This window comes from Serinus canaria, chromosome 5 (assembly GCF_022539315.1).
Source record: "Serinus canaria isolate serCan28SL12 chromosome 5, serCan2020, whole genome shotgun sequence".
Lineage (NCBI taxonomy): Eukaryota > Metazoa > Chordata > Aves > Passeriformes > Fringillidae > Serinus > Serinus canaria.
Window position 1 is genome coordinate 29995007 of NC_066319.1, and position 15807 is coordinate 30010813.

Below are 15807 nucleotides of genomic sequence, written 5' to 3' on the forward strand. Positions count from 1 at the left end.
ATTGCAACTAAAAACTCCACAAGTGGATTTTAAAATTTCTCTTTGAGTTTACAGTGATAAATTCATACAGTATTGTGGCATTGTTGGCATTTCTACTGTTGCCCCAGCTCAGTTTCATCCTCAGAACTGCCCTTGAGCAGTGCCCCAGATCAGTTTCATCCTCAGAACTGCCCTTGAGCAGTTCATGGGCAAAAACATACATGAGCAAAACACAGAACAAAACAAAAAAACAAGCAAAACAAAAACAAAAAACAGAACAAAAGTTTTCTAAGCATTTCCTTCCCCCCAGTCTTTCCCCCTTCTAAAATGAGCTGAGTAAGTAGCTATAATAAATACTTCAGGGAGAGCTTTCATATTACTGGAGAATTCTCTTTCACAGAGCAATTCAATCTGTGACACAGTTTTGCATTAAATTGCATTAAAGAAAGTATAAGGCACTAGAAGTCTTTTTTACAGTAAATTAAAATAACAACCCTAACTCTGAACAAGTGTTAGTGGCAGATACTTGAATGATGCTCACTACTTGTTTTTTAAAATGTTTACTACCTCTTCTGGCACAATTCTCAGCTTTTATTAACAACTGAACTATTAAACATAGGAGATGAAGGAAGAAAAAAACCCAACCAACCAAAACCTTGGATCTATTTGTTATTTTCAGGGAGCTATACCAGCATCCCACATGAGATCACAGCCAACTCTGTAGCACAGTGAGAGTGGCACTGAGCCACAGCTAATAAACCATGCTGAGAGGAAGAGCATGTTGGCTTGTACTCAGCACTCAGACGTGCTACAGACATCTCTCTTACAACAGCCAGCTCAGAGTACTCACTTGTCCTTATTTGTCAAAAACTACTAACAAGGGAGTAGGTAAATTACATTAATTACATATTTTAAATATAAAATGTATAAAATATGTTGCATGTTATAACAATGTAATTAGAAACAGTGTAATTCCATAAGAATGATGCAAAGGAATAGTCCTTAGTAGCAAATCTAACTCATTTATACCCATTTGAGATCTTTCAAATTAAAATTGGGAAAGAACTACTTAAGAATTTTTCAGTGACTTTTTTCACTTAAATATGCAATGCAATCAAAATTAAAATAGTTGTGCATCATAAAATTTTATCAAAATTCCTCAGTGAATGGTTTTATAAACACTTTGACATGAAATCAAATATTCAGTGTTTTGGTTTGCCAGTTTCATTTCATGATCAACCTTTCACTCCTTTTTACTGGACAAGTACAAAATATTTATTGCTTAGTTCATCTGCTTTCCTCTTCCTCATGGACTTGCTTGTGTTTTCTCAGTATTTTTAGCTCCAATTGATCATAGGGCATATCAAATTTATCTTAAGTTATCCCTTCAGTATTTCTCCCTTAATTCACACCCACACCCCCCAACTCATCCCACTATTAGACTTTTTATTAAATGCAGTAGTAAAACAAACACTTGTCTTATTTCATGACATAGCTTTCCTTTTACAAATTAACCAGCAGTTCCATCAGAAAAAGTTTCATTTTCTACTGCCTGAAAACATGATCTGTGAAACAGACTATTTAGAAAGGGGCTTGATTATTAGATTCTGGTGAGAATAACTCATTTTTAGCAATTTTACCAAGACCAGTCTCTTGCCTCTGTTCAGCACAAAACCCCTCAAATCTTAATTTTCCTTTTCTCAAGGCTGAGTACCATACAGCACATCACTCTCCTGCAGTATTGTTGGATTTTCCTCCTGTAACTAGCTACTGCAGTAGATGGTTTATTTTATGCTGTAAGACTGTGACAAGAACATCCTCAAAAGAAGGGAAAGAGGCTGCCCTGCTGCTGACCTGAACACAGCATCAACACAGGCTAATGATCAATAACTTCTGTTAGCATTTTCTTCCATGGGTTTCAAAACAAAGCAGCAACAGAAGCAGCTGTAAAATCTGAACAGTGCAGATGTATTTGAATGTCTTATTTCATCTTTCACTCCTGCTCCAGAATAACAGAATGTCAAAACATTTTCTGATAAAGTCTCCCTCAAGAGTCGCTTCTGCTGAGATAGAAAGGACATAAACCAGCATGAAGTCCAACTTTGCTGAAGGAAGGGACATAATTTCTGGAAGCAGTCACATAGGTACAAACCTCCTTTTCATAAGGCTATCAGTGGTCTGATCCTTTGCATTACTCAGTATTCCTGTGTCTTAAGAAATGCATATTGCTTTGTGCCACTGTAATTGTAGAAACTACAGATGGCTGCCTCTTTGTGGATATACTTACAGTCACAGGTCTTGTCCAAATACATTGTTTCAAAACTAGCCTAATGAGCCTGGATAATTTCTTATTAATGATTACTGATGTTTCATTTATCTCTTCTATCTTCTCCAGTGATGATTCCAACATAATCCTTCTGTAAACTGAATTGAATTACAGAGGACAGGGCAACACAAAAGCTTGCTATTAGGGTAGCTAATAATCTGAGAATCTAATTTCTGTTAAAAAATATTCAGCTAGTTTCCTGTGCAGAAGAACAGAAAGAGTACAAAGAAACCATCATTTCATATGCCAAAGTTGCACCACAAATCCATGGTCTTGAGAAGGCTCTGTATATATAGACCACTACCTCAAACAAAAAGGAAAATCACAGGAGAGACTGACAGAAAGAAAAGATGGGAAGAATGAAGATCCTTATGATAAATAAAGGAACTTTTTATTAATAAGCTCTCATTTGAGAGCTGTTTTTCCACATAACATAAGGTTCTGGACAGGAACAGTTCTAATTAGTCAGAAGTTAAAGGGTATTAAGACCTTGTTAAAAACGGAGGCTTAAATCAGTTCTTTGTTGGGTAATGAAAGCGATAGCTAAGATGACACTGAAACAAATTTTAAGATAAGTTATTGCTGCATTAGAGAAATAATAAGAAGAAAGTGTTTCTAAGTACTGCTAACCTTGCACAGATTATTGCTATCCCTTCACAGTAAATCAGTGTATTAGGCTATGCAGAAATACCCAAGGCCAGCTAATTAAAAGCTAATTTAAAGCTTGGATACTGGTAACAGCGTGTGACTGAAATCAAAAGTTATGACAAAACCTTCCTGGAAAGGTTATTTTTAGTAATACAAGAATACTATCTGACTACTAAAAATAGCTTGTGTATATACATGCTGCACTCATCACCCTGCTCATAATGTTTATTTCCTCATGTACACAATCAAAATAATAGTAGCAAATCAAAGATGATAAAACCCGTGACTGAGGAAAAAAGAATTTCAATCCGATGGAAATTTTATCTTATCTTAGAGGTCTTGAGCATCTTAAATATTCATAAACTGTAAAAAAAACACAAGCAAACCCTTTAGTTTAGCATATACAATAAATTAGCTAAAGAGATTAAAAGGCTTAAGAGTGCAGATGGCAGGACAAGAGAAACTCCGGAAGGAAGAAAGGAAAAAACACCCTCCTAAATGTACAACTTATTGCTATCACTGGGGTTTCTGAATAAAACCTTGAGCTGATAATCTCTTTTTCTTCTAGATCTGGGGGCAATTTTATTTCACATCTATATCTTCAAAATGTTCTGCTCAACCATGCAGGCTGAAGCAGACACACTTCTCAAAGGCATTTGAGACAGGCAAAAAGGGGAGATGTTTGCTCAATTTTGACTTTTTAAAAACACACTGCCCAAAAAACTTTAAAAATATAAAACTGAATTTTTAGAATATATGCAAAATATTGGAATTAAAAATATAAAATTGCTCTGAAATCTCCAACTCTTTACAAGCTCATCTTTTATTAATGTCTGTATAATCATTAGCAAATAATGAAGTGCACAGAAACACGCCACCTATTTGAACACAAGCATTATCTTTAAATCTTACTCAGCTTTTGGTCACAAATTCATTCCTTGAGGATGCATTTTTAAGGTTGCTAGCTTTTAAAAAAAACAATACAGAGCACACTGTTAAAAATATGAATCAGTCTGTGAAGTGTGTTGCTTCATCCCCTCATAGGCAGAATTGCCCTTGAAAAGCTATTTGCCTAAGGCTCAGGGCAGGCAGCATTCCTTCTTAAGCCAGGGAGAAGTAGTAAAAAAACCCCTAAAATAACTGGATTTCTTTGCAATTTTCTGGCAGATTTTTAGAAGGGATTCAATGCTGAAAGATTCTGAAAAAAGTGCATTTTAAAGTAAACTGTAGTAAAAGAATACAGTCTGAATACAGTAACATTCTTTTAAACTTAAAATGCTTTCTTGTAACTCTATTTGTGTCAGTTTTGAAAGTAAAGATCTGAGAGCCATTTTAGATGGATTTTGGGTAAGGTTATTTATTGTAGCTTGTGGAAATAAAATTTTGCACTTATACACAAAAAACCAAGATGATCCACCTGTGTATGGGGAAGATTGGATAAGCATCACCCCATTTGGGATGAGCATTTTCTGGGTTTTGTTGCTTATCTATGAAAACTGATATTAAGAGTTTTAATGTTTCAAGATTATTCAAAGTGTCTTCTGCATGTTTTCTTTATGGTTTGGACTTAGCAAAAGAAACCTGAAATCCGATAGGATAATACTCCTGAAGCCTCTGATCTTCCCCTGAAATTCATGCATGTTTGGATGAAGATGAGCTCCTCAACTGCATGAAACTGTTAAGACAGGTTGAATTAAAACTCTTTCAAATCTTGTTCCCTAATTTTCACAGCATTGCAAATGCAGCAGAGTAGGCACAATACAGAGTTTCCTGAACAAAATGCCAACGATGCGGGTACAGCCAGAGCTCCAGGCACAAAATGGACACAACAGCTGCTCATGGGACCCACGCTGCTTCTCAGGCCAGAATCCTGCAGCCACCCCAGAACTACAGTGGTAAAAATCTCTCAGCCACATTGCCCTCTCTTCTCTTTTTCTGGATGTGAAAACCAAAACAAAATTACACATTAATGTATTTCCTGGATTATTTGCAGTCTATAGAGTGAATGGCTTTCCTGGCTCTGTTAGAACAGGGGGGTTTTTTTATGTTAGCAAAAAGAGGAAATACATTAAAGGGATCTTTATGTGCACCTTCTGGAAAAATGGAACACAGCAGACTAAAAATCACCACCTCGTAAGTAATAATTACATCTTTTGTTAAAATGGAGAAGAGGTTCCAATCATGCATTCCCACATTCAATAGTTCCTCCATGGCCTATTCTGATTTTGAACACTTGCCACTGAACATTGTCACACACTATACTAGGCTATAGAGCACATTAACTGTCTAGAATGCTTGTGACAATGAGAAAAATACTGAATGAAGAGGGGTTGAGGAAAAAAAAGAACCTGAATGTGCATTTTTAAAATAGGTGTTACAATCATGTCAGTCAAATGACACTCACTCCAGAGCAACCTGTATTTTCTAAATCAATCACCTATCTGAAAATGACACCAATAACAAATTTCAAAAAGATGCACTGGATTTCCAACCACAAATATAGACAGATACAAGAATGTATCTGAAACCAAATAACGAATAAAAAATAGAATTTTAATAGAGTAAGAATTTCTCCTTATTAGAATACAAGGAAGGGGATGAAAATGGAGGTAAGAAGAGAGATACTTTAGTTAAAGAAAGACCAAAAAGCTTAGAACAGAATAAGTAAGGGTATATGTTTCAAAGGGAAGCATTTACTGCTGTAGTATAACTGTGTTTCTTTGACATAGTCTGTGGAAAATCACTTGAGGTAATTTTTCAACCCTTAATATGTCAGTTTTGAGCTCAATGCTATCTTTATCCATAAAAAAATACTTAAGTCCTGGTTATACTCTTGTGATGTTTATATGGTAGCATGGATAAAGGGAAAAAGTGCAAGTGAAGAATCCATGGTAAAACTCAAGCTGTAGTGACAGAGTGAGAAAAGCATACATTAAAAACCCACAAGATTTACTGTAGAATAGCTATACTTTTCTTTCTTAAGCCACCATCTGTAGAGATTTCTGTTGTGCACTGCTAAAAAGTGATTTTATAGGAGTCCCCCACAAAAGTTGTGGTGGGACAATTCTAATTATGAAAGCAATTTAGAATTGAAATGCAGTGAATAATATTGCATAAAAGCATGAACAGATTTGTGCATAGCAATTTTCTGTCTATCAGAACCATTCCTCAGATGTGCAGCAATGACTTCCTTTACATCTCTTTCCATTACAATATTTCAGTAGCAGATGATGCAATGCCCCTGCTAACCTAATCCATACTGCAAATAAGCAGACAAATTTCAGAGACCTTCTCTAAATAAGACATTCCTTCAAGTCGTTATAGCTTGGACAAAAATGTAGCCTCTCATACAAAGAGAGACCAGGGGTCAGCCCACAATTGCTTTTCAGAGGATCAGTTAGTAATTTTTACTAGTGAGATTAGAGGACAGCAATTTTCTATCATGTAGTAAATTATCAAAAGCCATGTTGAGATGGTTTTGTTCCTCCATTTCTGGAAGTTCCAGATTTCAGTTTGGCCATGTCAGGGAAGCCGCTCTACTTTGAAGGACGAGCGTTTACTCATGCAACAGAAAAATTGTTCAAGGTTGTGGGTGCTCCACTCTTCATCAAAGTACTCCTCCTGAAAGAAGTCTATCAAAATTGCCATAACAGCTCAGTCTAAATGTGCACACAAGTCAGTATGATGTTTCTGGTGCTAAGAAACAAATGCTTAGGGAATAAACACATGACACAGAGCATGATTTGTTCCCTGGTACACACCTCTTGCTGCCTTCAGTTCAGGAGCTTTCCTGACCTAGATGCTGCATGCAAGTATTTGGCTTGAACAGCCACAGTAGGTCTATCAGCCTAATTCCTCTCTTTGTATCTATAATTTATACTCCAGGTTTCCATATGATGCTACATCAATTATGAAACATCCAATTCTGCTACACTTGTACGAGTATGTACTTTCATCAATTTTAAACCTGCTGCTTGATTTTTTTCCTGTCACAATTTGTGATCTGTGAAAAACAGTGAATAATTGCCTCTGACTTTTTTTTAATGCTATTCATTCTGTATACCTCCACCATATGTTGTTTCTTTGTTAAAGTGAAAAATTCTAGTCTATTTAATTTCTTTGTGTGGAAGCTGTTCCAAATCTGTGCTTAATCTTATCATCCATACTATACCCCCACTAGAAGTTAACAAAGTAGTCAAGATTTAAGCACATCTGAGGTCTATAGTCATATAAATAGGTCTTCTCTTTGGTACTTGATTTTTTTAGTAAGTACTTTTATTTTAAATGTTCTTTTTTCGAATATACAGAAACACACAATGTACTACAAAGTATTAAGAGAATCCTTTCAGAACATTATCTTAAGAAATCAGCACTGGACCATTTCTTACCTCTGGATACACTAAAAAAAAAAAAAAAAAAACAGTGTAGACACTATGAGAAGACAACCCCCTTTAAACACCCAGAAAAGAACAGAATATAAATAGAAACAACTAAAATTTGAAAGAATGAAGTCAGGTGGAGAGTCAGGCTAGCTGTGATTTGGATGAAGTCTGGAGGTGGCAAATAGGCTAGAAGAAGCTGAGTTTTGAAAGTCACAGATCCTCAGAGAGTGGAAAGCTGACGAAAAGAGCAAATGCCAGGAAAAGACCCCACCAAAAGGAGCCTGAGGTTAAAAGATCAAGTAAGGCAAGATTAGGTCACCAAGAGAAGACTAGAGAATGCAACTAGAAGCATTCTGTGGTGGATTTGGGTTGGACAAGAAGACAAAATTCAAAGCCAAAGAGGTTTACAGCAGAATCCGTGAAGGAAATCCCTGTCATTACACATTACAATTTTAAAAATAATTTGGACTGTGGTTTTAAAAAAATCAAATATTGACCAGGAAGCTGAGCTGCTATGCCATTATATTCCAAAGCAAATAACAGGCTGTAAAATTGTATTCAATCAAATGAACATTTTACATTCTACTCCTGTCTATTCTTATTAATTATTAGTGCAAATGGTTACAGAAAGAAATCTTCTGGTACTTAATTCTGAGACTTTGACAGTACTTGGCACCTACTGAATATTCCTACTTCTTCTGTAAAAGTCATTCTAGTCTGGTCCTGAAGAACCCCAAACACACAGGAAGCTTGTCCATATTCCTTCCAAATGCAAAAGGAAAAAAGCAATTACAAAACTTATATATTTTTTTTAATTACAAAAAGTACTACAATTATAGTATAACTCATATGTGACCTAAATCTGATGGGGATGGAATTGTCTTTCTTCACAGCAGGTGGCTGCACCAGGATTGCTGTGTTCTGGATTTGAGCCTGAACAGTGCTGATAACACACCAACGTTTTCCCTGTGCTTGAACAGCACTTGAAAAAAAAAAGACCTTTTCTTTCCCTGCTCTGCCACCCCAGCAAGTAAGGCTGGGGATAGGAAAGAGCTGGGAGGGAGCACAGCCAGCACTGCTGACCAAAGGGATACTCCACACCTTGACCTTGTGCTCAGCAGTAAATGCTGGAGGAAAGGAGGAACATTTGACATTGCAGCATTGTCTTCCCAGGCAATTCTTGTGTGTGCTGAGGCCTGGCTTCCCAGAAATTGGCCAAGCATCTGACTGCTGATGGGAAGCATTAAGGCTCTTTCTTGTACTACTGGAGAATAGAAGTTATTAAGACAACAGGATTTAAAATTTGCATTTGGAAAAATAAAAAACTGGCACGAATTTGAAGTTAGAAGCAGAGTGGGCAATTTTAAAAGGAAGGTTTAAGGCAAACATAGAAATAACTTTTAAGCAACTGTGATACTGGCTAGACTGAAACTTGATCAAGATTTCTGAACCTGTGTCCTATGTATTTCTTTTCAGACACCAAAGAGCAAACATAATGAAACAGAGCATGAAGGGAATAGCTTTTCTTTTGACTCCTTAAAAAATTTTGTAACATTTTCATTTATTTTCCTAAATGAAAGTTGAAGTACATTTAATAATAGCAACAACAAACCTTAAATCTGAAAATGAAGGATCTAGTAAATCTCCATAATCAATGATGAAGTTTCTTATTTCAACAAACATGATATATACTTACACATCCTATAAGCAGAGAAAATCCCCTAAACTTGTTAAGATAGAGGTTCCTGGCTAACAAGTGCATCACTGCAACACAGAGAAGTACAATACTTAATTCTGAATCTAGTACCAGAACTGAAAAGAGAGATGGAACACCCAAGATGCTGCTACCATGCAAACAAACAACCCTCTCTCCCCTCTACAATACTTATCAGCCCAGACACAGCTCTGGGGCTGCACAGCCTCTAGTTCTAGAACAACTCATGCAGCAACTTGATTAGCTCATAAACTTCTTAATTGCAGGCTACCACTGGGTGGTCCAAGAGCAAAAGGAAGAAATTTCCTTCTAAGAATTTGGTAACTGTGTGATAAGAGAAGACATGTTTGTTCTAAATGTAACTACTACTATTAGTAGATAAAGCTGACACGGAGCTTTAGAGAGGTTACAGGAGACTGCTTTGGGCCAAGATGTAAAAATCATTAGAGGTGAAAGTTACTAAGTGCTTGAAAAAGACAATTTCTTGTGTTCTGCTTTGCACAGTCTGCTGATATGGGCTTGCCTCAGACAGATGAAGTTGTTCCTATAGGTTTATGAGTCATTAAGCTTAAACAGCCAAAGGACACATGCAATATTAGCCATTTTTGCTAGAAACTGCCAAGGAATCTCATAGGTTGAGAATTCTTTTTCTTCAAGAGCAAAAAACAGAGAAAACATTTAGGGACTGGTTCACGTGACTGGAGGTGAAAAAGATTTGGCAAATGGACAACAAGAACATCCTCTGTGATATATTTGATGAAGGCTGCCTGGACTATGGAGAAGCCAAGCAGGGAAACTGGTTGGAGAATAAACCCTGGCCACTTCAGGTCTTAACCATGTTTTAATTATCTTGATGGAAGAGCAAATACAATTTTTTAAGGCACACGAAAACTCTGCTTGCAGCTGAAGCAAATAAAGGTTTGTCTCAATCTCCCAGATCAATGAGAAAGCATAAGAATAGCATGAAGCCAATTTTATGTACATCAACTTTTAAGAAGTGCTTTTTAGATTAGACTCATCCTCATTAATTCCTTTATGCAGGTCTCAGATCTTTGGAAGTTTGTCAAATACAACTTTTTTCACTAGATTCAATGCTTAAAATAGGCAGCACTTCTGTAACACTCAGCATTGCTTCTTTGGATAACAGTCTGGGCTGGCACAGACAGCTCTCCAGCTATGCTAAAAAAGATAACCTGATAAAATCACCTGATGCTTATAGATGAGCTCAGGGGGCAAGAGAAGCAAAGCATTTTTGTAAGCCTATTAGGGAAAACATGCTAATACAGTCAAATAATGGACAAACAACTGAGCATGAACTCCCACTAGAAGGTTGCTGCACAACAAGATAACTGTGGATAGAATTACCAAAAAAAAGTTTTCTCTCCATACAGCATTACTGAGACCAGCAGTTAAATAAAAGAAACAGGCATGACATTGATCCATTGTAACAGGCATTGAAAAACTAGAAGGGCTGCACAAAGGGGAGAGGGTGTGAACTGGTATTCTCACAGCACTGAATGTGTAACCTTTAGCATGACAGAATGGGCCTCTGGTTTTCAAATGATGAGCAAAACACAAAGCATAAGATACAATACTTCCAGTTTTCCTCAAAAATTGCTTGATAGGTTCCTCCATGTGAAGATGGGAACTTACTAATAGGTCTGTCACCATTCTGATTGTCTTTCTACTGTGACTACATGAAGAGTAAACAACATTTTCTTCTCACAATTTTTTCATCTCTGTAGTACACACTCATTAAAACAACTTCTAATTTCCTGTCATAAGTTACCTGTTCTTCCATTTTATATTTATCTACTCTCATAATCAGTCTGAAGGAGACATGAAACACAGTTTAGATGTGATTTGATTTTGCCTATAAAGAAGTTATTCAGAGTCTCTTGAATATTGTTCATCTCAAAGACGCTCTGAAGATGTTTCCAAAACAAATGCATCAGTGATTATCTGCAGCTGCAGGTACTGAATTGCACAGAAAGATTAAAAGCATCCTCTTTTATGTTTAGACAAGCATTTTATGAACTTTATGTCTACATACAGGCTAGAGCTGAAAGGAACATCTTATAAAGTGATGGTAAGAACGAAAACTTTGGAATCTCAATACATAGAACCTCTGCTAGAAGTAGGTGGACCTATATACCTAACATTCTAATGAGCTGATGGTTCACTCTTCAGGTGTATTTAAGTAACTTCTGGTGATAAAAGAAAAGCAGTAGTAAAAATCTCAGGAGAAGTTTCAGGTGACAGACATATTGCATTGTATCTATCCCATTTCTCTCCTGAGCACAGACTGGCTATTGAGGGTGGAAAGAACAGGAAGACAGAGGACTGCACACCATTCAGTCTGCTCACAAGCAAGGGGTCAAATGAATTGATCAATATGTTTAACTTTCCTTGAGCACCAGCCTTTTGCCTTGTTAGAGGGCCTCAAAGACCTCCCCACAAAAGCAGGACTCTGCTAGCACCTTAAGCTGTTTCACTGCATTTTACTTCAGCTGAATAAAGTCTGAACCATCATCTGAGAGCCAGCAGCCTAGTTCCTCCAATTGCACCTGCTCTCTGCAGCTCTGCTGTTTAGGACAATGAATGGAAAAATACCTCTAGTCTTCTCCCACAGTCTGTAACTCCTCACTTCAGGTTTATTTGATATGCTTGGTGGTTTGGGTTTTTTCCTTTAGCAGAATTCTCATTTTTATTGACACACAGTAAATTGTGAGTTAATCACATACAAGTACAGGTGATCAAACTACTGATTTGAGCAGCAGAGCTTTTATTAGCATTGCTGAGAGGACTGAAACAGATTAAGTTTACAGTCCTGCTCCAGCTGGGAAATCACTTGGGGAAAAAAGGCTACTCTGACAATTAGGCACACTTGATATAAATCAAACATTAATGAAAAAACAACAAGGCTATGTATTTTATAGAGTTTCATTTCAATGTAAAGATACACTTTCAGCTGTCCAAAAAAGAGGCCTTCTGTAATAACAAAACAGAAGTTGTCTGTTGCAGAGCCAAGAGTGGCAAACTAAGAGGGACAGAGCCATTTGCAGAGATAGCATGAGAATTTTTCATGTAAATCTAATGTTTGCATCTGAGATTATAAAAAGGGGCAGTGCATCTACAGTGAGCACAAATGAGCACTAAAGAAGTCCTAAAGTGTAAATATTAAATGGGAAAGAGGATTAATCAAATGTTATTTTATGATTCAGGTATTATTACAGGCATAAATCACAGCCAAATAGGCATAAGATTTTAATTAAACTTTATTATTTATTTCAAAGAAAGATTAAAAAATCTCTTTGTCTGGCACTCCCATGCTTCATCCCAATGCTGTCCTTTGCATAATGCATTCAGATCCCATGGGACCTTAAGAGTCACCTACAGAAGGCTGGGTTGGACAAGATTGCCTTAGATGGTTTCTTCATTTTGGAGATTCACTCACACTATTACACATTTTGCAAGAACTCTTTATAGGTGCTCAGTCATAAACCAGCAAGAATTTAATTTTGGAAAGACAAACCCAAGTCTATACAATCTTATCATTCGTCAGGAAGAGGGCATTTTTCTTGCACTGTAATCTGTTACAGAGCAAAGTATCATAAGCATCTTTTGAAACCTAACATGTATTGAGACTTTACTCAGTCTTTCAAAGTGACAAAAATGGTTATATTGCAGTCACTTGGGCTTCTCATGCTATAAGAAACAGAAATCCATTTAATTTCTTTTGAAAATTACAATAATTTATTACAATATTCTTCATCTGAGTTACAGTCAAGGAAGAAAATGAAAAGATGCCATCACTTCTGCTAAAAAAACACAGAAAATAGTCATTCTACAACAAAGGCAATTCAACCTTCTGAGAGCAAACCAAAGAGATGCAAGCCCAAAACTATGTGTAGCATGTAAGCCTACCTGCAGCTCCAAAACCCACACACAATTCCATGTTGTTCTTGCATTGCAAAGGTTCCATTTTGCAAGAGTTTCATACCTCCTTTATGTTTCTCATAGGCAGCTCCTCTAAGCACTGACTCTTCCTTCTTCTCACAGTAGCCAACTGACTCCAGTTCCCCCTCAAGCAGCCAAACCACTCTTCTTACTGGCTACAGCTGAGGCCTATTCTTCATCTCTAATAACTGGCTCATCTGCAACCCCTTAGGGGTAAGATTGCTTTCTATACTACCTTTAATTTCTTATATGGTATCCCCCTACAATTCTAAAGCAAACAAACAAAAAAGAATCAACAAAGCCAACTGACCAATCAAAAATACTCAAAAAATACCACTCAACAGAAAAAATTTGAAAATTAAGACCTTTAAAATAGCCTTGACTTCAACACTTAAACAGTGACTAATAAAAATTTATCTATTGCATTCACTCTGTACACATCAAGCAACAATTTTACTTGCCACTTGTACCTATACCATTTCAGATGTATAAATCATCAGTTACATACACTATGTCAAAATTGTCCAAGAACGCATGTACGTGTGCATATATGTCATTTACCTGTGGGAACATGACAAAATAAATTCTACATCTACCTAATTACTATAAATGCACCTTATTTTTCACTACTTCTCAATCAATACTGAAAAATCTACTCTTTCAGCAGCAAGGAGCATCACATTAGAGCACACTGTGGAATGCACTGTTATTCATGTTAAAAAGATGTGAATTTTTTCTCTTTTTCCCTTCCCTTATAACAAGTGGTACACCTACACTAGCAAGAAAGTTTTCAGCTAGTACTAAAGTTAACGGACAAGAAAAAACCCACAAACAGAAAAAACTGAATGACAAAAAAGGTCTGATACAATTTCAAGTCTGGCTCAGAGCTCATGAGATTGAATTTTATTTTAGAGAAAGATACAATTCTGAGATAAAGACCAGCAGTCTTGTGATGAAGCAAAATTTAGACCATGTGCACATATACTTAAATTGAAACAGGTAGTAGAGCAAGAAACACATATCAGCTGTATGAAATCAGATACAAAGAAAACAGATTCTAGATTTTAAGGTAATTAACAATAACATAATTATCCAGTAATATTCTAATTCATATGCAATTCCTCCTTAAAAAAAGAGGGGCAACAATGTGCATACAAGTCCTCTATAGAAATACCAGCATGCACCATCTGTTACCTCTGGCGACTCTTCAACTCTTTACTGCATGTGCTCTCTGGATGTTACTTCACAATTATATTAGAAACCAAGGTGGTTTTAATAATACTTGCTTGTATTAAAGACTTACAATTTGGCAAGCATAAACCACTAAAGCATTATGTGTACTTCATCATACTACTTCTTTATATAATTACAAAACTACTCACAAGGATATCAGGTAGAAGCTTTTCTTTGCTTAGCAATAAGAGCCAGATACTCACAAAGAAGGGTCTTGGACCAGATCTTTAAGGTTTATCCCACTACGATCCTCGGCAAGGTTCCTGAAGCAACTGTCACTCACTAAAAAAAATAGAAATAAAATTAAAACAAAACAAAATAAAACAAACAAAATAAAATAGGAAAAAAAGAGGTAGAAATTTAAGAATGGAGCACAGTTCTTTGGATTAACTAAAAATGCTTTTTGGCTGGAATTTGAACATACATAAAGTCTGATTTTCACTGAGGTTCCACCTAATTCAAAGATAAGTCAACTCCATGGAAAGTGAAAAACACTGTATCACAGCTTGTGCAGAAATAAACTGCACAAATTTCAGGTGGTGTCCTCACTACTTGTCCACCTGAAGGTGCAGGGAAACTCAAACATGTGGATGCCCAGGTACACACTTGTCCATGCATTTAACAGCAGAGTCTTTAATCATGCACTGACCAATATACTTAATCAGAAACAGTGAGAGCTGCTATGTACTTAAGTTTATGGTTATTCATGCGTTAGCAAAAATGCTTCATATGAGCAATAACCAAAACAAGTAATTAAGAGCAAAAATGCACTCAAGCAATTTATAAATAACTTATAAAGTGCATGTAAAGCAGCTAGTTACTGTAATAACTGAAATTACAGTAAATATCACAGAAGTTTTAAAGAATATTAGTGTGCTTTCATTTTCTTCACCAATTAAAAGAAAAAAAAAACAAACCAGAAGAGTCCTAAACCTCAAACTCCAAATTTGTCCTCTTGGCTAAGTGTCCTCTCATGTACTCCCATCCTAAATGTCATCTCATTTCTCACACCACAGTCAGTTTGAGACATGGAAAAAGAGTAGTGGCACAAATACTTTTAGAACAGCACAGTATCAATTTAAAGGAATTAGTTATTTCTGACTACAGCACACTTTCTGAAGGACACAGAGTTTATGATATGGAGAAATCAGCATAAGGATCAATTTCCCCTAATGGGCAAGGTACTCTGTGAGACAAAGATTATGAAGAAATGTATTATTGCACATCTTTCAACACAGAATACAGCCTCACATTTGGTGAACAGGGATGTGTTTAAATCACTGCAAAAGCAAGTGCTCCTACTTTTTTCTCTCTAAATGCAAATTACTCTCTTTAATTTACATCACTAAGTATTCATGTGCATCGCCGGCATCCAGAAAATGCAAATCATTCCCAAAATACATTGTTTTCACAGATTACAACACATACAGTGACAGACCTACCTAACATTCTACAAAACTGCAAAATGTTTCTACTAGTACCTCTCATTGGCAGTGCATCTCACAAGTGTGAAACCTGGTGAGCCTGCTGGGAAGGACAAGTATTGGAAGGAAGCATCCCAGAAG

General features: G+C 36.4%; 1 protein-coding gene across 20 annotated transcripts in view; it reads right to left on the reverse strand.

Annotated features, from left to right (window-relative positions):
* GPHN (gephyrin) overlaps positions 1–15807 on the reverse strand; it is a 271212-nt gene that overhangs the window by 171623 nt on the left and 83782 nt on the right. For 17 of the 20 annotated variants that reach the window (XM_050975933.1, XM_050975932.1, XM_050975921.1 and 14 more), the window contains one exon: positions 14446–14524. The exons of 2 other annotated variants lie outside the window; for them this stretch is intronic. In XM_050975933.1, the coding sequence (XP_050831890.1) occupies positions 14446–14524 (79 nt within the window). Of the gene's footprint in view, positions 1–14391; positions 14525–15807 lie in introns of all 20 variants that reach the window. One more of the 20 variants, XM_050975934.1, reaches the window with a different exon arrangement.